At 44.1% G+C, this 23,318-nt stretch overlaps 1 protein-coding gene across 2 annotated transcripts in view; it reads left to right on the forward strand.

Moving 5' to 3' along the window:
• LOC140550301 (copine-8) overlaps positions 1-23,318 on the forward strand; it is a 168,308-nt gene that overhangs the window by 130,627 nt on the left and 14,363 nt on the right. For both annotated transcript variants that reach the window (XM_072674217.1, XM_072674218.1), the window contains 4 exons: positions 11,257-11,303; positions 12,453-12,634; positions 16,699-16,826; positions 20,502-20,604. In XM_072674217.1, coding sequence (XP_072530318.1) covers positions 11,257-11,303; positions 12,453-12,634; positions 16,699-16,826; positions 20,502-20,604 — 460 coding nt within the window. The remainder of the gene's footprint in view (positions 1-11,256; positions 11,304-12,452; positions 12,635-16,698; positions 16,827-20,501; positions 20,605-23,318) is intronic.

The raw sequence follows: 23,318 nt of genomic DNA on the forward strand, positions 1-23,318 counted from the left end.
CCACAAGAAATTTCCCAGGCTGGCTGCTCATGCATGCAAAATGGCTCGTGCACTCGGTGCAGGCCTGCAAAGGGTGGAAATAGCTCATTTCCCGGTAATCCTCGCTTCGCCCGCGAGAAGCCGAATCAAAGTGACAGCTTCCGGAGCTCAGAGAAAGCTGTTGCTCTGAGACCTTTTACTAGCCTGTCTATTCATTTACCTGTTTTTTTTTCCCTGGACAGTGGGATTGCACACAAAACAGCCTTATTCGGGTTGGTTCAATCATTGTTTTGTAGTCCGCAGAGGATGGACAAATGGTGTACCGCAATACACAGTCATGAGCATCTGCTGGACGCTTGTCTCTCCATGCGTTTCATACGAGATGCTTGTTTTTGCAGACCTGTTCAGACCTTCAGCATTTGGATTGTTTGTTTTATGCTCTTATTTTCTCAACCTGCTGAAAAGAAAATGAGGTCAGGGGTTGGTTGGTGGATTCCAGAGGGGCTCCTCTGATTGAACACGGCAGTAGTTTTTGGGTGGGGGGGAGGGTGGGAAAACAAAGCTCATACTCTTACCTTCATTAGAGACACATTAAGCACCACCACATTCTTTTGTACTGCTGCTAACACAGCATCATTGGGAGCACTTGAAAGAGAACTGGCTAGCATCTCCATTGAGAACTCACTGGTCACTCCTTCTACAGAAGCTCGAAGTCTTGGTGTCTTCAACGTTCCTAAATTCAGACACGTCTCTCCACTGCTGCATTCTCTTCACTGGCTTCCTGTAGCTGCTCCCCGCATCAGATTTAGAACCCTGACCCTGGTCTACAAAGCCAAGAATGGACCAGCCCCTCCATACTTGATGGCGATGGTCAAAAGCCAAATACTTCAAGTACGGCTCGGCTCGACCTGCCAGCCCTCAAAATCCACGGAGGACAAGCGTCAAGCGTTTTCTGTCCTGCACCAAAGTGGTGGAACGAGCTTCCCCTGGGTGTCCGAACAGCAGAGTCCAACGCTCGCTGTCTTCAAACCCAGACTGAAGACCCACCTTTTCTGAGAGGACTTGGGTGAATAGCAGAGTGGTCTCCTTACTGACTTGGGTAAATAGCAAAGCACTTTTGTAAGTCCCTCTGGAGAAGAGCGTCTGCTAAATGCCTTAAATGTAAATGCATTATGCTAAGTGATGAGGGGAGAGGGAGGGCCATCCTATATGTCCAGAGAGAGCATGGCCAATAATGGTGTTCCACCCACGGATCAGTGTGGTGATCAGAACTTACAGTCCTTAGACAACAGGGCCAAGTTTTCACAGTGTTGGGCCACATTCACAAGGCCCATATCACAACCCCTTCGTGTTTTAAGAAATTCCTAAAGAAATAGCCAAACGTGGCCACAGGAGGGCGCTGCAAAGGACAATAATAAGCTTTTTTTAAAGAAACCAAGGACGCAAACCAAGGAAGTGGGAGTGGCCGAATAACAAGCCCTATTTACAGCAAACTGGAACGCATTCTCTGTGACAGGCCCAGCTGTCAGCTACTGGAACTCCTTGATAGATTAACCGAAGATCGGATTTAAGTCACATTATAAAGATTTGGAGTATAAACAGCCCAAAAAATACATCAGATTTGGTGGGAAAATCAGATTTGGGCCACTTTACCTGCTGAGTGATCGTAGCCAAAGAGACAGGGTTACAAATAGGTTTCAATACACAGACAGACAGGCGTGAGTATTCGCCTGAGTATTCGCAAATCCATGTGGTGTCCCAGAGACTCTCTGGCACCTCCCCGCAGATCACTCCGACTATGCCTCTGCTGTGCTGTGTAAAGTTGGGAAACTTTTTATTGTATGCCAGTATGCAGAGTAATTAAGTGCCATCTCCTCACCTCACTGCGTCTCTGAGGCAGCTGTCAGCAGGATCCGGGCTGGAATTAAACTGCGCTCCTCGGCTGAGACTCAGCTGCAGCTGTACCGGCCTCCATCTCTCTTTCTCATTACCCATAACTCCCGGCAGCGCACCTGCATTCACGTATAACCGCCTCCATTACACTTAGATTGCAGGGCTGTTGTGGGGCAGGCGTCGGAGCTAAGCCCCTGTTTATTGAGCTGTCGTCTTCTATTGAGGAGAAACAGATGTGGCGTTACACAGAGCGCAGGGACCACTGTCTCACTATCTCTCTCTCTCTCTCGCTATCTCGCTATCTCTCTCTTTCCCACTGTGCACGCCGGGATGGTTCCCCTGGGCTCTTTATGTTCTGCTCGCTGTTGGTCATCAGCTGCCGAACGCACAGGTAGTGATCGTTTTCCGTCTCAGTGCTGGAGGCACAGAAGGGGAAATGCATGGAGCAATGGTGGGAAGAGTTGCGATGCAGGACCTTAGGGTCAGAGGTGGAGGAAGATGAGGGTGGGTTTGTGGGAAGGAGCTGGAGAAGTGCAGAGACAGTTGTACAGAGTGGTTATCTGAGCTACTGTAGCCTCTCTGTCAGCTCCAACCAGTCTGACTGTTCTTTGTTGACCTCTCCCATCAGGAAAGCGTTCCTGGATGCTTACTGGATGTGTTTCCTTCATTACACCCTTCTGAGGAACTCCAGAGACTGCTGTGCTGGACATCCCAGCAGATCAGCAGCTCTAGATATACTCAGACCTCCACTTCTGACACCAACGGTCACAGATATCACATTTTCCCCTCATTCTGATGGATGATGTGGCAGTACTGCCACATAATTGGCTGATGTGATGGTCCTAAATGGTCTCCTTGTGGTGTTCATCAAAATTTTAATGACATTTATCTATTTACATTTGTTTGTCATAACTCCCACTCGCACTAGCAATGCTCTCAACATTAGAAGGTTAGGGACTTACCACATGCCTCCTCTGGTACATGTGCAGCCAGCCACCGCCTCTTTTTGCACTGCCGGCAATGCAGCATCTCCTGGCAGCCGACACTCCCGGGGGAAAGTGCCGGTTCCCCAGCTCCACCACACCAGCTAACATGCCTATGCCGGCCAACATCGCTTTGAGAGAGATGAGGGGAGAGAGCAGCATCTACCCTACCCAGACCAATCGTGCTCTCTGAGACTTCGGCTGCTGATGGCAAAGCGGCATTGGCCCAGGATTTGACCTTGTGACCTCCGGACCATAGTGGCAGCACATTAGACCACTGAGCCATCAAATTAAACAGTGTATGATTTGCTGTGGTGGTGGTGAAGCATCCCACTTATTGGATTATTGCTGACTTTTGTCTATGTGTGTGTGTGTGTGTGTAAGTGTGTGTGTGTGTGTGTGTGGCAGTATTATCTCCATGCTCCTCCAGTTTTACTTCAGGCTCCAACTGTAGAACCTGTTGTCTCACTGTACACTCCTTGTTGGCAGGGTGAGCTCACTAATTACGTGTGTCCATGTATGTATGTGTGTGTGTGTGTGTTTGATGCTTGGGCGTTCTGGCTTTCCGAGAGCCTTTTTTTGTAGGTGTGTGTGTGTGTGCGTGTGTGTGTGCAGTGTGGACTGACAGCACTAAGGACTCCCAGGGGAGTGTGTTATAAAACAACACAGCATGCAGCTCCTCCACCCTCTCTCTCTCTATCTCTGTCTCTATGACTCTTTCTCTCTCTCTCTCTGCCAGATAAGATTTCTACAGGTTGTGTCAGGAAGGAGAAAGATAGCCACAGAGAGAAACTTCGCTTTTCACTCAGGGTCATTGTGGCATTCGGTTGCAGGGCGAGGGGCTTCTGAAGCAGTGAGGAGAGGCAGAGCTTCCTGAGAGACTCAGGACATGCAGTGGGCTCTGTTCAGAGTCTTTCATCAAAGTGTCTCCTGCTTTTGTTGGAGCAACTGTCTCTACTGTCCAGAGAAGAAGGCTTTCTACTAGATTATTCCTGTGAGCGTTGGCGATCCCCAACTTCCCAACTCATCCCAAACAGTACTGGATGGAGCACCAGCCATCATTCCAGAGAACATGGTTTTTCCACAGCCCAATTCTAGGGGGCTTTTACCCCCAAAAGCCCACGCCTGGCATTAGACAGTTTCCCAAAAGGTTGATGCATTTATTAGAAGGGCGTCCACAAACATTTGGATAGAAATCACAGAATAACTGATAATATATCGCACACTAATCATGATTTTCCAGACACGAAAATGTCAGTGCCGCCTATGGAGTTGGCATAGCATTTGCCAAGCTGACTGGATGCCTCATGTGCTAGAAACACAGTGATGGCTGAGATTGGAGACCGTGTTCTAGATCTGTTGCAAAGGCCTGATGCAGTTGCAGTAGGCAAGCTTTGAGACGATGAGTGGCCGATTTGAGCACCTGAGTGACGTCCCTAAAATGAAAGGGGTTGAATTCTCTAGAGATTGTAGAGCAGATATCGGCATGAACGAAGAATGACCACCGGTCAGCCAAAACTACCCTAATCTTGGTGGGAGTTCTCGAAGGAACTGTTAAGATCACATTGGGAAGGAAAGGAAAGGATGAGTTGTAGAAGATGACCAATAAGAGGACATTACTTTACTAAGAGAGTGAGCATAGGAAAAAAGAAGAGGGCCAAACACCAAGCTTTGTGGGACGCCACTGAAGAGTCTGCATGGGGCGAATGTGGAGCCTGTCCCTGTTACTTGGTAACCCTCCAGTCTAGACGCGAACCAGTGCCATGCGAAGCCAGTGATTCCAAGGATGGCGAGTTGGGGAGTTGGGGATGAGGTGGTGTGGTGACCATCCAACCTCCTGACCTGAGTAATGCTCTTACTGCCCAATGCAATCAAATCCTCACAGCAATGCTCCTCCAAAATCTAGTAGAAAGGCTTCTTCCCTGGGCAGTAGAGACACTTACTCTAACAAAAGACTCTTTTTTAACAGCCTTGAGTTCAGAAGAAATAATAAATGAGCCAGTGTCCGAATACTTTTGTCCACATTGAGATTCTGCTCGAAATGTTTTCTACATTCTAGCTGAAAGACATTCAGTCACACACACACACACACACACACACACATACACACACACACACTAGAACACTCCTATTTGCCCCGTCAAAGCCCTGCAGCTGTAGGATGCACTCTAAGCATATGGCAGAAGGGTAAACGGGTCACAGCGGACATATCAGGGCATGTTTAGGGTGTGTTACCTGTTACTGCCCCTCTTTATTCCCCATTGCTTTGTTTACCAGACTGGGGACCTGCCATAGAACCAGACCTGCTGGGTGAGATTCCACCTATTAAGGAAAGTCACCCACCTCCTTCCCCCTCCTCCGCCCTGTATCTCTACTGCTGTTTTCTCATCTGGCAGCCAAAGACCTCTTGACTTCTTAGCAGGAGACTTGTAATGGCTTATATACAGTAAATGTGTGTGTGTGTGTGTGTGTGTGTGTGTGTGTGTGTGTGTGTGTCTGTGTTTGTTTGTTTTCACATTTGTGAAGGACAAAAATGTCTTGACTTATTTGGAAAATGAAAGAAAAGCAGGGCTAACCCTCAGACAGACACTACATGTCCAAACATTTATGGACACCCCTTCTAATTAATGCATTCAACCCCTTTAAGTTGCACCCATTGCTGACACAGAGTTCCTGTAGATGGATATTGTAGATGAATATTGAGTGTGTGTAGATGGATATTGAGTGTGTGTAGATGAATATTGAGTGTGTATAGATGTATATTGAGTGTGTGTAGATGAATATTGAGTGTGTGTAGGTGAATACTGAGTGTGTATAGATGTATATTGAGTGTGTGTAGATGAATATTGAGTGTGTATAGATGAATATTGAGTGTGTGTAGATGAATATTGAGTGTGTGTAGGTGAATATTGAGTGTGTGTAGGTGAATACTGAGTGTGTATAGATATATATTGAGTGTGTATAGATTAATATTGGGTGTGTGTAGATTAATATTGGGTGTGTGTAGATGTATATTAAGTGTGTGTAGGTGAATATTGAGTGTGTGTAGGTGAATATTGAGTGTGTGTAGATGCATATTGAGTGTGTATAGATGTATATTGAGTGTGTGTAGATGAATATTGAGTGTGTGTAGGTGAATATTGAGTGTGTGTAGATGCATATTGAGTGTGTATAGATGTATATTGAGTGTGTATAGATGTATATTGAGTGTGTGTGTAGATGAATATTGAGTGTGTGTAGGTGAATATTGAGTGTGTGTAGGTGAATATTGAGTGTGTGTAGATGCATATTGAGTGTGTATAGATGTATACTGAGTGTGTGTAGATGAATATTGAGTGTGTGTAGGTGAATATTGAGGGTGTATAGATGAATATTGAGTGTGTGTAGGTGAATATTGAGTGTGTGTAGGTGAATATTGAGTGTGTATAGATGTATATTGAGTGTGTGTGTAGATGAATATTGAGTGTGTGTAGGTGAATATTGAGGGTGTATAGATGAATATTGAGTGTGTGTAGGTGAATATTGAGTGTGTGTAGATGAATATTGAGGGTGTGTAGGTGAATATTGAGTGTGTGTAGATGAATATTGAGTGTGTGTAGATGAATATTGAGTGTGTGTAAGTGAATATTGAGTGTGTATAGATGAATATTGAGTGTGTATAGATGAATATTGAGTGTGTGTAGGTGAATATTGAGTGTGTGTAAGTGAATATTGAGTGTGTATAGATGAATATTGAGTGTGTATAGATGAATATTGAGGGTGTGTAGGTGAATATTGAGTGTGTGTAGATGAATATTGAGTGTGTGTAGATGAATATTGAGTGTGAATAGATGTATATTGAGTGTGTATAGGTGAATATTGAGTGTGTATAGATGTATATTGAGTGTGTATAGATGTATATTGAGTGTGTATAGGTGAATATTGAGTGTGTATAGATGTATATTGAGTGTGTATAGATGTATATTGAGGGTGTAGACTGGCTTAATAAGGAGAAATAACGCCATTCTTTGACATACTGTGATCATAATCAGTGTATGGTCTTCGTTCTATCGATGTCCTAACACTGCTTTATATTGCATTATTGCCCAGAGGAGATCATTTCACGGGCTGAGTAACGGACCTTGTTGAAACACAATCATGCACAAGAGGTACTGTGCTGCTGAGAGTAGATATGATCTTGGGTAAGCTGAGGTTCGGTCTCCTTGCAGGAAATATTGGAAAGGGAAGTGCTGATGCTTTTGGTCCCAAACTCTCCATTGGTCAAATACCATTAACAATTCTATGCAGCCAATGGTGGTCCGGTGGTCTTGCCTAATTGCGAATTTTCATAAGTAGGATTGAGCTGTGGAGCAGTGGAACTGTGTTCTCTGAAAGGTATGATGCTCCATCCAGTACTTTCTTGGATCTTATCACCGAATGCAATCAAATCCTCAAGGCAATAAATAATCGGGTGTCCCAATACTTTTGTCCATATAGTGTACTTACATAAATTGAATGCATATGGAAATTGCATTATTAGGAACTTACAGACATATCATGCATATAAAACATTATTATGTGAGGGAACTCACCCGTAATGAGATTGAAAAAATTCATCAGAAATTAAAAACTCAAATCTCTTTCAGACCCTTTATGTGGCACAAAAACTTGCGAACAGGTGCATCCTGTTTACTTTAATTATCCTTGAGATGTGTCTAGAACTCGGTCGGAGCCCACCTGTTGCAATTAGAATTGATTGGACATAGTTTGGAAAGACACACACCTGGGTCTATAAAAGCTACATTGTCCCTGCATTGTCAGGACAAAACCCAAACAACAAAGCCCAAGGAACTGTCTGTGGCTCTTTGCAATGAGGCTGTTGCAAGACACAGATCATGGCCTGAATACAGAGCAATATCTAAATCTTTGATTGCTCATAGGACCACAGCGGCCTCAGTAAGTTAAGGCCTCACTTATAAACATTTAGATGAGAATGACTCGAGCGGCTGGTGAATTAAAAATTTCCCAAACATCCCAAACTCCCCAACTCATCCCAAAAGTACTGGATGGAGCACTGACCATCCTTCCAGAGAACACAGTTCTTCCACTGCTCCACAGCTCAATGCTGGGGGGCTTTATACCCCTCTAGCCCACGCCTGGCATAAGGCAGCACGGTGCCAGTAGGCTCATGTGTATCTGCTCCAGAGAGTCCTATTCTATTGGCAATACTTCTCTATAGGGACTAGATAAGCTGTGTGTGCATGAATGCACTCATTAAAAAGGTGTGTCCACAAACTTTTGGACATATACTTTACTTTCTGAATGTACTGTATGTGATATCTATATATGGGACAAAACTTGTGTATAAAAACAGTGTGTGTGTGTGTGTGTGTGTGTGTGTGCATAATTTAGCAGTCCTCCAGGCAGCTAGGCCACCCTCTGTCTCCTAAAAATCCCAGCACTCATGCTGAGAGATCTATCTCCTACTGTCCTTGCTCAGGGTCCTTCCAAACTCCCACTCTCTCTCTTTCTCTCCACTGCCCCCCTTTTTCACTCCGTAGCCACAAGGACTACTAGGACTGCACTATATACTGCTGTTAATCTTAATAACAATGTATAATTCAACTGATATTCGATGGATTACAACCAGAACTCTGTTTTCAGCCTTTGATTTTGTTAACTTTGATCTGTGTTACCTTTAACGTGAAGATGCTACACAAATAAAGCCCACCCTCACTACTACTGAGCAGCTCAACCAGAATAGTACAGGCCAGTCTTTAACTGTGTCACGTTACTGATTCCCAAGTGTCATTAAGTCATTCTACAAAACAAGAGCAAACCCTTTCTTTTTAATTCTATATGGACAAAAGTATTGGGACACATGATTTCTTTTGAAATCAAGCATTTAAAAAAAGAGTTTGTCCTGCTTTTGTTAAAGTAACTGTCTTTACTGTCCAGTGAAGTAGGCTTTCTACTAGATTTTATAGCATGGATCATCCCAAAAGTATTAAATGGAGCCCCAACCATCATTCCAGGCTTTATACCCCTCTAGCCCACGCCTGGCGTTGGGCAGCATGGTGCCAATAGGTTCATGCTTATCTGCTCCAGAGAATCCTATTCTATTACAAGCTGTGTGTGTGTGTGTGTGTGTGTGTGCATTTGCACATCAGGTCAGCAGTAGATGCAACTTTAAATGCATTGATTGCATTCATTAGAAGGGGTGTCCACAAACATTTGGCACAAAAAAAAAAACATTTCTGTGACAGGGTGGGTGGGTCGAGATTAAAAGAATGAAAAAGTAGCAAATAACCAATGTAAAAGGATGGCTATTTATAGAGAGAAAGTTAGTGTGACGGGGTGGTAGGTCCAACTAAGGTATGCACACAATTGTTTGTATGTATTTTAAGAAAATGAGACACAGAATCCTAAAAATAAATAGATATAATAAATAAATTAGTAAATAAATTGATTATGTTAGATGTAATTGTGATGTGGGACAGTACGGACATGTGGAAATGCTCATGTACTAATGACAAATTATGCAAAATATGTATCATGTTGACTGAGAACACTAGAATTAATAGCTTTAGGCTTTGGAAACACACTTTTGCATGTTTTTTGTGTGCTTGATCGCAGAATGAACGACCTCTGTTTGTTGTCAGACTGATTTCCAGATGAATCCAGCTGTTCTTCTCTCCAGCATCTTAATTTCACCCAAAAAAACACCATTTGCTGTTTTTCCTCAATGCTTTAAAAGTATTGAGGCTCTAATGGGCCAGGGTAAATGAGGCCTCACGCTTTCCCTCACACACATATTTACACTTGGTATCACTGTGTGTGTATGTATGTGTGTGTGTGTGTGTGTGTGTGTGTAACTGCCGTACTGTGTGCAAGTGCTGTAACCTTGGTAATGAGGGTGCTATAATAAAAAGAGACAGCTCTGTACTTAAGGCATCAGTCTGGCTTGCTCTGTGTCCCAGCAAAACCCAGCCACACACACATACACACACATATACCCATATACACGTATACAGTCCTATCCATCCTCTCCATCTTCCGCTGCTGGCATCACTGACATCTGAGCTGCAGAGAAAAGACACACAGGGCAAGAAAGACTCCGTCTACACCCGCTCACTTCATGTGACTAGTTTCTGGATTGTAGTCTGATTAGATTTTAGCCACATGCCTTTACACTGGGTCATCTGCTGCGTTTCTGGCCTGTGAGACTGAAGTCTGATTGCTTTGTGGGACAGAATATGCAAATTTGCTCGCTGTGCTGCAGCTATTACTGGTGTTCTGGCTGTACTGGGAGGGGGTTTGGTTGTTGGATGTATCCTGGAGTCTTGCAGTTTTATGTGGTCTGATACTCAAGATGTAGGAAGTGACCTGGTATAATTGGGGTCAAACAGTGTCACGTTTTTTGAGAGTGTGTGTGTGTGTGTGTGTGGTCAGTCTCACGTTATCCTGGGTAAAGGTGAATAAACGGACTTAAAGCCAAGTGTAATAAGTAATAAATGATCTGTTCTTACATGACGATGAGCAAAATTCCTTATTTTTAGTATTGCTGTTAAGTCAAGCAGCTGCAAACCGTAAAGCTCCCACCACCATGCTTCATAGTTGGGATGGATTTTTTACATTTGTGCTGAAAAGCTGAATTTTGTGTCATCTGTCCACAGAACAGGTTTTCAGAAGCATTGTGAAACATTCAGATATGGTTTTTCGCACCAAAATATGATTTAATATCATATTAAAAAGATGTGCAAAATCAGAAATGTGGACAGAGGACTGTACAAAATCACTTCTGCTGCTAAGTCTGGCTAAGTCTCATCAGCTCTTGTCTGCAGATGTATCATCAACAGTTGGAAAGAGAATCGAGTACAGTGTGAGGGGCGGAGACTCAGATTTTTGGCCTCAGGATTACGTATCAGACCAGTCAGATACGCAATCATAACCCATTAGCACTGGGAAAGTAGATGCTGGAGATGGAAAGACAGTGTAGAGTAGAAAAATGAGATGGAAAATGGGTTGTTCTGTCACTGAAACCTATAGGGATGGGCGGAGCTATACGGATCATACTGCAATCAGCCAGCTGAGGCGCCAGAAGCACCTGTGGCGGCTTCACTTTTGAGAGACGATGCGCTGTCCATGTTTTCTACAGTCGTTGGTGTGACCACACACAAAGCTAAATATTGCGTTTGCTCTTTTGTGTTGTACATATTGGTTTAACGGGTCCTTACCTAGTATTTGATCATTTTCCCACACAGGCAAGTACAGCTTCTATCTGTCTGGATGACAGCTTTATAGGATCCTGATATTACTTTGGTGGAGCCTGTGGGCTCTTAACTGTTATTATCATGTGTGGAGGGCTGCGGCGGCTCTGCTGAAATGAATGTTCCCTTTTCTCCCTCTCTTTGTTCTGCAGGACTCAGATTAATTTCACTGTGGCGATTGATTTCACCGCCTCGAATGGTGAGTGCGCCGGCTATCGGGGGACTGCTGGGGAGTATTGAAATGCATGCAAATCAGGCACGAACAGAAGCCAGCGATAGCCCCTACTCTAGCATAATGAGCGAGGGATAATGCAGTAAAGAGTGCCGATCGCTGTGATTATGAGGACCGACGGACCTGGCTTTTAGATCTGTTCACAGTGGAACAGGGATGGCCAGCAAGTTCAAAGCCAGGCTGAATTATTTTACCTGCCTCTAATAAATTATGGAGCATCTTTTTAGGGCCGGGGCCTCCAGGTTCAGTCTGACACATCGGCATATAGGAAGCAGCTGAAACAGCGGAGAGGAAACCACGTATGAACCTCAGTGGAGAATGATAATTCAGGCTAAATTTGAGTTAGTGGAGTTGTTTACATGTTTGAGGATCTCTTACATTTTCACACGTAAGGTAAGGTAAGGGTGCACGTATCTGTCACTGTACCATGTACAGCAAAATGGGTCCTCCGCATTTTACCCATCTGTGGCAGTGAACACACACACACACACTAGTGAACTAGGGGCAGTGAGCACTCACACACCCAGAGCGGTGGGTAGCCAACTCCAGCACCCGAGGACAAGGGGGCTCAAGGGCCCAACAGTTGCAGGGTATTGGGCCCGACAACCCACAACCCTGTCATCAATAGCCCGGAGCTCTAACCGCTGAGCCAGCACTGCACGTTTCTACACAAGTCAGCTTTAATGAACTGCTAAGTCAGGAGAGCTAGGCCTTATTTGCTGCAGAATTATGTGCAGTGTATATGCAGTGCTGTATACTTGTGTTTTTGTGTGGAGAAGAAGAACATGAGGTGTTCTGCAGACTTATTTTTATGTCATTTTTTTCACCTGCTGAGAATGACCCATATACTAGCTGCTCCTGTGGGGTCCTGGCCATTGAAGAACAGGATGAAAGGTGGCTAACAAAGTATGCAGAGAAACTGATGGAAACTGATGAGATATAGAACTACACAGAGCTCCTATGGTCATAATATCCTGATATGATCGTGTGTGTGTGTATATATATATATATATATAGTTTTTATGTGTAAATAATGCATGTTTGATTAGCATTAACAGGTGAAAGTGGAATCTTGACCCTTGCCTGACCCTGTCTTTTTTCCTTGGTGGTTCCCAGGCAACCCTGCCCAGCCGACCTCTCTGCACTACATGAGTCCATACCAGCTCAACGCCTACGCCATGGCGCTCAAAGCCGTGGGTGAAATTATTCAGGATTATGACAGTGACAAGATGTTTCCAGCACTGGGCTTCGGTGCCAAGCTGCCACCCGACGGGCGAGTGTCCCACGAGTTCGCCCTGGTGAGTGACAGTCCACGACCACAGTGAACACCATGCTGCTCATTAGCGTCATACTTATGGTTACATGGGAGGTTAATTATTAGTGTTGAGCACTGCGGAAAGCTACAGTAGGCAAATGTCCTTGAACATTATGCTCCTTATGCATAAACATTTGCGAATCCGGCCCCTGATCGGGACATCCCTAGTGAAAAAAGTGGTGGTGCACTCTTCCACTGTGCAGCATTGCCTGCACAAACAATGGAGGAGAACCGATTAGAGGGAACTTTTTTTTTTATACATGTTTGCCAAATGTCTGCACAGGACACTTTGATGAAGATCATGTTGTTTTCTGTTATTAGAAACTGTGTAACTGTGCTTTAGGATTTGCCAGCATTAATGCTTAATGTCTGATTGGCTACAGAGACAGTGTTTACTGCTGAACACAGTGCGGCAAAGCCTGTAATTTGGCCAGTGTTGTCTAAACTTTTGCATATGACTGTAAAGACTGTAGTGCCTTGGCTGGACTTGGTTGGCAAATGGTTAATCTAACATAAAATCAGAATTTACTGTGTTGACGTTTCACAAACCCACTGTTCATCGATTTGCTTATAGCACTGACCACTCCTCACCCACCACAGTGACCCATCAGCAAGGGTGCATGTAGAAACAGGGCTGCATGGGTTGCCCTGTAAGCTCTGATTTGACCTTTTTTTTAAATTCTCAAGTATTGTTTTTAATCTGAGCCAAAAGAATGTCTGCAGATCTGCGGTTCTACATAACAACTCTTCATCAAGATATTATTAATATATCATAAAATATATATAAAATATTAATATAATTTTCAGCTTGTCAATCATCAATTTCCTCATTTAAGTGCTACAGTATATTAATATGCAATCAGAGCATCTACACAAAGTAGAAAAGGGTCAATTATTAAAGGAGAGACTCTATAGTCTCTCTCCCACCAGAAGCTGTGAAGTGTAAATTGGAATGCTCTGCTTTGCATAGAGAAGAAACCTCTCTAAAAACCGAGGAGTGAACCCAAGCGTTCTCGATAGCTCAAAGGTCTTGTTAGTTATTTATTAAGCTGGAGTTACACAACGCCATTTTTAGCCCACTTTTAGATTTTAGGCCTAGTCTGTTCTGGTGGGATCTGGTCTGTTGGGATCTGGTTGTGTGAGGAGCCCAGACTCTAAGTCTGAGTAGCCCCTCAACAGTGGAACAGTGGAGCTCAGCAGTTTAAGCACCGGGCTGTTGATGACAGGGTTGTGGGTTCGATGCCCGGCCTCTGCAAGCTGCCACTGTTGGGTCTTTTTACACAAATGGTAAATGTGATTGTCTTGTCTAAGAGAAATGATGAAACAGCTTATGCCAGGTTCACACTAGGGTTTGGGCAATATCCACCTTTTTCATGCCGTTAAACCATCTCAACATATTACCACTGTATACAGTATTACAGTGGCTGGGGAGTAGCATAAGCTGTGCAAGTAGCACAAATTAAAAATTTGTGCTTATTTTATTTATCTGCCTTATTTTAAAACTGAAAAACAGCCGAATACACCGCTCCGTTTGCTCGCGGGATGACAGACTAGGTGAAAACTGCACAATTTAATGTGAAACCGAGTTTGTGCAAGTTGGTCGCTAATGCCGAGGACGCCACGTCCTGTTTACCAAGAGTGTCAGGGCAAGTATGAACTCATACATCCTGGTAAAACACCATTTAAGGCACATCAGAACCCCCATAAGCTTTATTAAGGTTTATCATAGTCAGTAATTAAGAGTGGTGGTGCACTGTTCCACTGTGCAGCATTGCTTGCACAAACACACAGTAATCCTCATGTAAAAGCCATTGGACATTATATGTCCAAATATATTTATGGACACCCCTTCTAAGGAATGCATTCATCTGCGTTAAGATGCACCCATTACTGACACAGCCTGTCTAGTCCCTGTAGAAAAGAACTGCCAATAGAATAGGATTCTCTGGTGCAGATAATCATCAACCTATTGGCACCATGTGGGTATAAAGCCCCCGAGAATTGAGCTGTGGAGCAGTGGCTCTATCCAATATTTTAGGGATGAGTTGGGGGAGTTGGGGATGATAAGGTGTGGTGGTGAGGGTCCAACATCCTGTACTAACTAATGCTCTCATCGCTATATGCAATCAAATCCTCACAGCAATGCTGCTTCTTCAGTGTTTCTTCTGAAATCAAGGGAATTAAAAAGAGCTGATCCTGCTTTTGTTGGAGGAACTGTCTCTACTGTCCAGGGAAGAGGGATTTTCACTAGATTTGAGGATTTGATTGCATTCATACAGTAGTGCTGCCAGAATTATGAAATTACGACTCCTTTTACAGTTGAGATGAGCTGAGAAGAACTTTCTCCATGTGCTTCGGCTACAGAGACAGTAGATTAGATTAGCTGACTAGCTGCAGCCCAGGCAGTGTTTGATAGACACCCTGACCGAGTCAATTTTATGTCCTCCTCAAATCCTGAGCAGCTCCATTTAGCTTTCATAATTTCTCATTTCTTTGAGCCCTCAATATCTGCTGGTTCTAGATTAAAGACGGGAAAAGTGTGTGTGGCCGAGTGTTTAGATGAAAGAGGGATGTGAGTATGTATCCGTAAAGCCCTTGCCTTGCCGGAGGATCCGGGAGAAGCGCTTTCCAGCCATGTTCTTCATAAAATTACAAAAGCTGTGCAATAAAGTTCCCCTTATTCCATTTTTATGAAGCAAATACATCCATATCCTTTCATTCGGAGTCACGGTTATTGCACCTTCCCCGAGAACTGGAGTCTGGAGTTTTTGGAGTGTCACCTCTGCCTTGTGTAGATTTGGTCGGAGCTGCCGATGGTCCTCATACCATGCTCTTGCACGTCTGTAGAAGACAGTGTGGGCAGATATGGGCAGCAGCGACCATGCTGAGTGCTTAATGGTGGGCAGATGCTGCACCATCTGGGCTGTGGACACTGTGAATGCGTTTCACACCCAAAGAGTAAAATAAAGGAAGGGGGACAGTCGCCAGTCACACACGCCAGGCTGCTAACACTTAAAATATGCTTACTTTCACACATACGGCCAAATATTACTTACTTCTAATTAGAGCCTTAAAATGGCCACAGTGGAATCGTGACCGTGGAAGTGAACAGAGACAATTCCAGCTTCAGATACACTATATGTCCAAATGTTTGTGGACACCCCTTCTAATGGATGCATTCAGCTGCTTTAAGCTTTAAGACCCATTGCTGACACAGATGCACAAATGCACATACACACACATACTTACTGAATCAGGTCAACTACCAGTCATTTCGTACTGTGGACCACAAACAGGCGGTGCACGTTTGCATATATGGGATGCGACCATTAGCGAGAGTCTCCACAAGGCTTGTCTAGACCCTGTCAGGAAGTACTGCCATTATATAGAAATAGGACTCTCTGGAGAAGATAAACATGATGAACCTTTTGGCACCATGCCTAATGCCTATAAACCCCCCCCCCCCCCCCCTTCAGCATTGAGCTGTAGAGCTGTATTCTTTGGACTGATGGATGGTGCTCCATCCAGTTCTTTTGGGGTTGAGTTATGGAGTTGGATGATCACCACCCCACCTCATCCCCAAAGATTTTGACCTCACTGACACTCTTGACACTGAATGCAATCGAATTCTCACAGCAATGCTGCTTCAAAATCTAGCCTTATTCTCCGGACAGTATAGAGGCAGTTCGAATCAACTCTTTTTCATGCCCTTGATTTCAGCAGAATCAGTGAATGAGCAGCAACCTGCTGGTTTAGCGGAGTCAGACATGGTGGTGCACTGTTCCACTGTGCAGCATTGCTTTCACAAGCCTGCCATTCATGAAGGAGTCATGAAAAGGAAATCCTACCTGAGATCTGAGTCACACAACTTAACATTTGAAGCACACTTATCAGGGTTACAGGAGAGGAGTGAGGTGTATTACAGTGATATGCTCATTATAATTCTTTGACGGTCCTTGAATCAGTCTATTGATCTACAGATCCATGTATGGATCCATGGATCCATGTCTTAGTGATGTTTTTTTCTTTCCTCTTGTGTCTCTACAGAACGGAAACCCGCAGAACCCGTATTGTAATGGGATAGATGGTGTGATGGAGGCGTACTACCAGAGCCTGAAGTCTGTCCAGCTGTACGGCCCCACCAACTTCTCCCCGGTCATCAACCATGTAGCCAGGTGAGACTCTAACAGACTGTGTAATGATCCTGTGTCTGTGAATATAGGGAATGCATTGACTGGGAATGCATTGATTTGCTTGTCAAATATGCAGCGTTAGCAGACTGTACAAACAGATTCAGCAGGAATTTAGAGATCCTAGAGAAGCCTACTGTAGCTGTGAGTTTAGTGACATTGCGTAGTTTAAAGTGGGAGGGGAAGCAAGCAAACCTGGATGAGCCAGTCTAGTAAATAAGCCTGAAAACAGTGGAAAACTCTCGACTAAGACCATTCACTCGACTCTGAGCTCTCAGATATGACGCTTTATTCTCTAAACAGGTGGGATTTGAGCCTCAGTTAGCTGGATGATCCTGACTACACAGTGCTGGTTCACCGTTGGTTCTTTAGTAATAGGGACGCTAAACGCTCAGGGTCTAAGATGGATTTTCAATAGCAGAAAGGAATGGGTTTTTTTCCAAACAGTCGCTTCTTATCAGGTTCTGTGGTAAATGAGTATGTTCAGAACCCTGTAGGTTTAGTCCTGTGTATGTTTTTCTGCTGTACTCTGAATTACGAGGTCGGTAAAGAGTCAGTATATATATATATATGAATATTACCACACGCAAGTTAATGCTGCTGTGCACCAGTTAGACGTCAGTAAGCTACACGAGAGTAAGGTGGGCTACAGTGGTCGTATCACTGACCACAGAAAAGTATGTGAACAGGAGGAAAACCTTTACAGCCATTCATTTCTGCCACTGAAAATCAACCGTAGGGATCTGAGTGGCTTTGAAATCTAATGCGCTGCTGCTATGGCTGGGACGTCTGTTGGCTGGCGCAGTGAAGCTGGGGACCCGACACTTTTCTCTGAGTGTGTCGGCTGCCTGGCAATGCTACACCGGTGGCAGTTTGAAAAGAGGTGGTGGCTGGCTTTTAATGAATCGGAGGAGATGTGTGATAAGTCTTTACCCTCCTAGTGTCAGGAGCATTGCTAGTGCTAGGGGGAGCTTTGCTCAGGTGGATTAAATCAGAGGGAAAAAAGCTATAAAAAAAAGAAAGAAAATCCACCTCAGAGGACCACCCGAACTACCAATTCGGGCATCACGAGGACAAGTACGACTCGGGTCCATTGGTGGTCCATTGAGGAGAATTCAGTTCTTCTTGCTTTTCTGAGCATTTCACAAAATATCAGTAACTTTTTCAGCTACTTTTGTGTTATAAATGTTTCTTACCTGCATGCTCTAAAGCTATATAAAGCTCTAAAGCTATGTAGTGTTTTACAAGAAATGGAAACTGTAGATGAGGTTGATGGATTTGCATTAAAGCAAAGCTCAGATAATTAAATAAGGTCAGATGTGACCGTTTATGGGGGGGGAAGTCTTACTACACTAGAATCTGATAAAATCTCCACTCCACTCCCACTGTATGTGTAGTAATATCAAATCAGCTCCAGGCAGATCAATAGGAGGCAGTGGCCATGTGCTGTGCTTGGCCTGTGTGTGTGCGCTTTTCATAATTAGTTTACTTCAGGATCGATCGCTTCCTGTAGGCTCTGGGCTTGGCTGATGGAGTACAGCAGAAAAGTATGCAAGCTAATAAAGTGATTTATAGAGCAAATAGTGTACCCTGATGCTCCCAGCACTGCACAGCAGTCCTTTTCAAAGGTGCTACTGGAGCTGGGTTCGTTTTACCTGGAGAGACTGAAAGATTAACACCAGCATGGTTTTAATCCAGTTGGAAGTTTGTAGGGTGAGAAAATTGCTTGTATTTGCCTTAAATTACCTGAATTGGCTGTGGAGTGTGTATCCAACTGTGGAGGACCTGTATCCAGTATGAATCTACAATTTGTGTAGTTTTTACAGTCGAACAGGAATAACTGGACTGATTAGAATCCAGTATGAATCTACAATTTGTGTAGTTTTTACAGTCGAACAGTAATAACTGGACTGATTAGAATCCAGTATGAATCTACAATTTGTGTAGTTTTTACATTCGGACAGTAATAACTGGACTGATTAGAATCCAGTATGAATCTATAATTTGTGTAGTTTTTACATTCGGACAGTAATAACTGGACTGATTGGAATCCAGTATGAATCTATAATTTGTGTAGTTTTTACATTCGGACAGTAATAACTGGACTGATTAGAATCCAGTATGAATCTATAATTTGTGTAGTTTTTACATTCGGACAGTAATAACTGGACTGATTGGAATCCAGTATGAATCTATAATTTGTGTAGTTTTTACATTCGGACAGTAATAACTGGACTGATTAGAATCCAGTATGAATCTATAATTTGTGTAGTTTTTACATTCGGACATTAGTATTAGATTGGAATCCAGGATGAATCTATAATTTGTGTAGTTTTTACAGTCGGACATTAGTAACAGGACTGATTGGAATCCAGTGTGAATCTACAATTTGTGTAGTTTTTTACAGTCGGACATTAGTAACAGGACTGATTGGAATCCAGTATGAATCTACAATTTGTAACTGGACTGATTGGAATCCAGTATGAATCTGCAAGTATAAAAATATTTAACCACCCAATTTCTATTCTACCTGTGGATCAGCCACTAGGGAGCCTGCAGAAAGAGGCTATGCAACATGTAAAGGGGTGAGTTAGGAAGGGTTAATGGACCTTGATTGGCATATTGTTGTTGTATACCAGCACGGCCACTGAGCAGGAGAACTCAATTTGTCCAGTCTGTTGTCAGCCAGCGTAAAGCGAGCAGACGCCACATAAATCATATCAGCTCAGACTGTATAGCAGCACTGCTTTTTCCAGGTGGAAAACAATGCGTGCTTTCCTTTCGACTGACAAACACGTCCTTGTTTTTCCACTCTTCCTCTGTATCCTCTCTATATGCTGTACGCTTGCTGCCATTGTGGCTTCTGTGCTAATTAGTTTGACTTAAAGGAAAAGTTGACTAAATTGGCCGTGTGGCTCCTGCTGTGTCGATCTGGCACCAAAGTGACACCATGTCCGGAGGTGACAAGAGAGGCTGTTTGGCTAACGGACTCCAAGTCATTATCACGGATGCTGTTGGGGAACACACACACACACACACACATACATGGCGTGCCACATCAGCGTTGAAGGGGGAGCTGTCAGTGTGTGTGCTGCTTCATATCTCTCTCTCTCTCTCTCTGTTTAATCTGTGGCATGTCTCACGCCCACACGGTTTAATAATATACTGCTGTACTGTGTTGCACTGGTGCTTAGAAATTGTGCAGTTTGCTTCCCCTGCGCTCCCATATCTTCCCCACAGCAACGTGTTCGTTAACTTTAGTGATGAGGCAGAGAGGGAAAGCTAGAGAAAGATAGAGAGAGTGAGAGAGAGACATTGACTTTCCCTTGCCAGCCTCTGTTTGCTCCTTAAATATCACTGTGCCATCAGGAGCCAGGGGAAAGCAAAGGTTACACACACATCATATCTGAGAAAAAAAAAACAATTCCATCTGGAAATAAGACAAATACATGGCCCCGCTAAGCAGCCCTGGCTGTAATTACCTGCAGACATTGCAGAGGGTCTTCATTTCATTAAGGTCCTGATGAAAGATCTTAGTTGGGCACGAGGCTCGAGGCTCGAGGCTCGGAGCTCGAAACGTGGGCGCAGTTTGTTGTATTTCATTTCCAGATTCATTTAATTTCTTTCCTAGAGTCTGAAGTATGATGTGTTTTTCTGTAGGTATGCTGCCTCAGTGAAGGACGGCTCTCAGTACTTCGTCCTGCTCATCATCACAGACGGGGTGATCTCCGACATGGCCCAGACCAAAGAGTCCATCGTCAATGTGAGTGTCTTCTTGACCATCACCAGCGCACTTCTGTGTTCAGGAATGGTAGCGTTAAACGACTTCCGGTCGTGTTGTAAACGACGGCTGAGGCTGCTGCCCATAATTCACCCAAACACACCGACCAGTTTCTACTCCATCCAGATCAACCATGTTCAACTCCGGCTGAAAAACTCCGCCCATCCTGTGTCATTTTTAACGAGGCGACCAATAAAGCGGGAGTTTAGCTGAAGCGGAGTGAACGCAGGGCTGAACGGTGGGAGGGATTTACTCATGTTCGTATTTAACAGTGCTAATGCTAATGCTAATGCTAATCCATTCAGCATTCATTCAAACTGTCTCAGCAAGGTTTGGTTTAAACCCCTGAGAAACAGACCCCTCAGCGCCGGGTCAGGGTGAGGAGTTTAATGAAGCTCAGTAAGTGCTGGTCTTCAGTCGGCCCAGTCAGAGATGTGCTGTGGGGGTTAGCATAAAGAGATGCTCGGCTCCTTCTCTGCTTTGCTAAACTCGTCACAGGAGGATTCCTAGAGGATCTGACTCTGACACGCTCCACCGGCTGAACACGGTCAACGCTGAGCTCCGTACAGCTTGTTGAACTTTAGCCTGACGCGCTTCGACCAAGACCCACTAGCCTTTCGTCCATGTTGGAGGGACTTCCGGATAACCATGTTAACTGCCCTCCTGTTGGCGGTGCTGAAGCTCAACGGAGGAGGTTTTTGGGGGAGGCTGAAATCCGGCGAGTGCTCGGTTAAACGGTGCAGAGGGAAGATTGAAAATGCTGACAATGCAGTGAAGATCTATATATATATATATATATATATATATATATATATATATATCGTCACTATCATTCATACCATCATTTTTGCCGTTTTTCACTTTTTGGCATAATGTGAATCAGATGTTGCAGATGTTCTTCACATTGTGTCAGTGGTGAATGGACCAATAGAAATGCTCCAAAATGACCTGGGACCAAATCTTATTACATTGACTTCTATTAAAAGTTGTGTTTGGGTAGCCAGTACAGCCAGTAGTATGTAAATGTGAGCATGCTCGATGTGTTTCTGCACACATACCCTACAACTGTCCACCAGTGTTGACCCACTGTCCTTGTTTGACCCATTGTGATATGAGTTTGGGGAGGCCAGAATATCAAAAACACTCGTTTATTTCCGTCACAACACCTAGTGTTGTACAGACCCCCCACCCCCACCCCGGGTAGCCAGTACAGCCAGTAGTATGTAAATGTGAGCATGCTCGATGTGTTTCTGCACACATACCCTACAACTGTCCACCAGTGTTGACCCACTGTCCTCGTTTGACCCATTGTGATATGAGTTTGGGGGAGGCCAGAATATCGGAAACACTCGTTTATTTCCGTCACTTCACAGAACCATGAGAGGAAAACGTTTCCAAACAGTTACCATAGCAATACTCCTAAATCCACTACCATTCCCATAATACTATGCAAATTCAAACTTTGCTTAGGGTCTATAGCTCACTGTGTATTCTTCACCTGACTATGCACACCAAACTGTGGCATCCATATCATGACTGTTCAGTATGAAGACTTTATGAAGAATATACACTCTCTGGACAAAAATATTGGGACACCTGCTCATTTATTGTTTCTTCCATAATCAGGGGTATTAAGGAGTTTCCTGCAGTATCCTGATTTTGGAGTAACTGCCTGTCCAGGGAAGATGGCTTTCTACTAGATTTTGGAGGAGCATTGCTGTGAGGATTTGATTGCATTCAAGAGCATTAGTGAGGTCAGGATGTTGGATGAAGATGATCACCATCCCAACGTATCCCTAAAGTATTCAAAGCAGCACCATCCATCATTCCAGAGAACACAGTAGTTCCACTGCTCTACAGCTCAATGCTGGGGGGCTTAATACCCCCCTCTAGCCCATACCTGGCATTAGTCATAATGCCAATAGGTTGATGTTTATCTGCTTCAGAGAGTCCTATTCTATTGGTTATAGTACTTTAGTTTACTCCACAGGGAGTAGACAAGCTCTGTGTGTGCATTTGCACATCTGTGTCAGTAATGGGTGCAACTTAAAGGAGCTGAATGCATTCTTTAGAAAGGGTGTCCACAAACTTTTGACATATAGCAGTATAATCATAGCTCTGGTGTATTCTGCCCATATCGTGTAGACCCATTTCAGATAACAGCCTTAACACTGAATGTAGCGCCGGCCGTCTTCATTATCAGAAGAGGAGGAGCTTTATGGACAGGAGAGAGAGTTTCCCCGTTTGAGAGAGAATAAGTAGGATTGATGGAGAGGGTGAGCAGCACGACTCTGCTCAGATCAATCATTCCTAATGACACACACACACACTGTCTCTCTCTCTGTTTTCTCTCTCTTCCTCTCTGTCTCTCACTCTCGCCGTCTGTCTCACCTCTGCCGATGGCTGTCATTTAAAAAGTGTCACACAAATTGCTCTTTGAGGAGTACCTATTACTTTTTCATGGCAGATCCATAAAGGCTTCCAGACAGCCCTGGCAGGTCGGACCTCATCCATATGGATGACCTGTCACTCTCTGGACCAGTGCGGTGCTCCACTAATGCAGCAGGTCCAGTTTACACCAAGACGTTTGTACTGTTTCACAAGCCACCACTTCTATTTTTGATTGACCTTCGTATAGGGACCTTGTTTCCAGCTTCCAATTTGGTAAAAGAGGCGAATGGAGAGTTAGAAGGCAT

Source organism: Salminus brasiliensis, chromosome 2, assembly GCF_030463535.1.
Source record: "Salminus brasiliensis chromosome 2, fSalBra1.hap2, whole genome shotgun sequence".
NCBI lineage: Eukaryota > Metazoa > Chordata > Actinopteri > Characiformes > Bryconidae > Salminus > Salminus brasiliensis.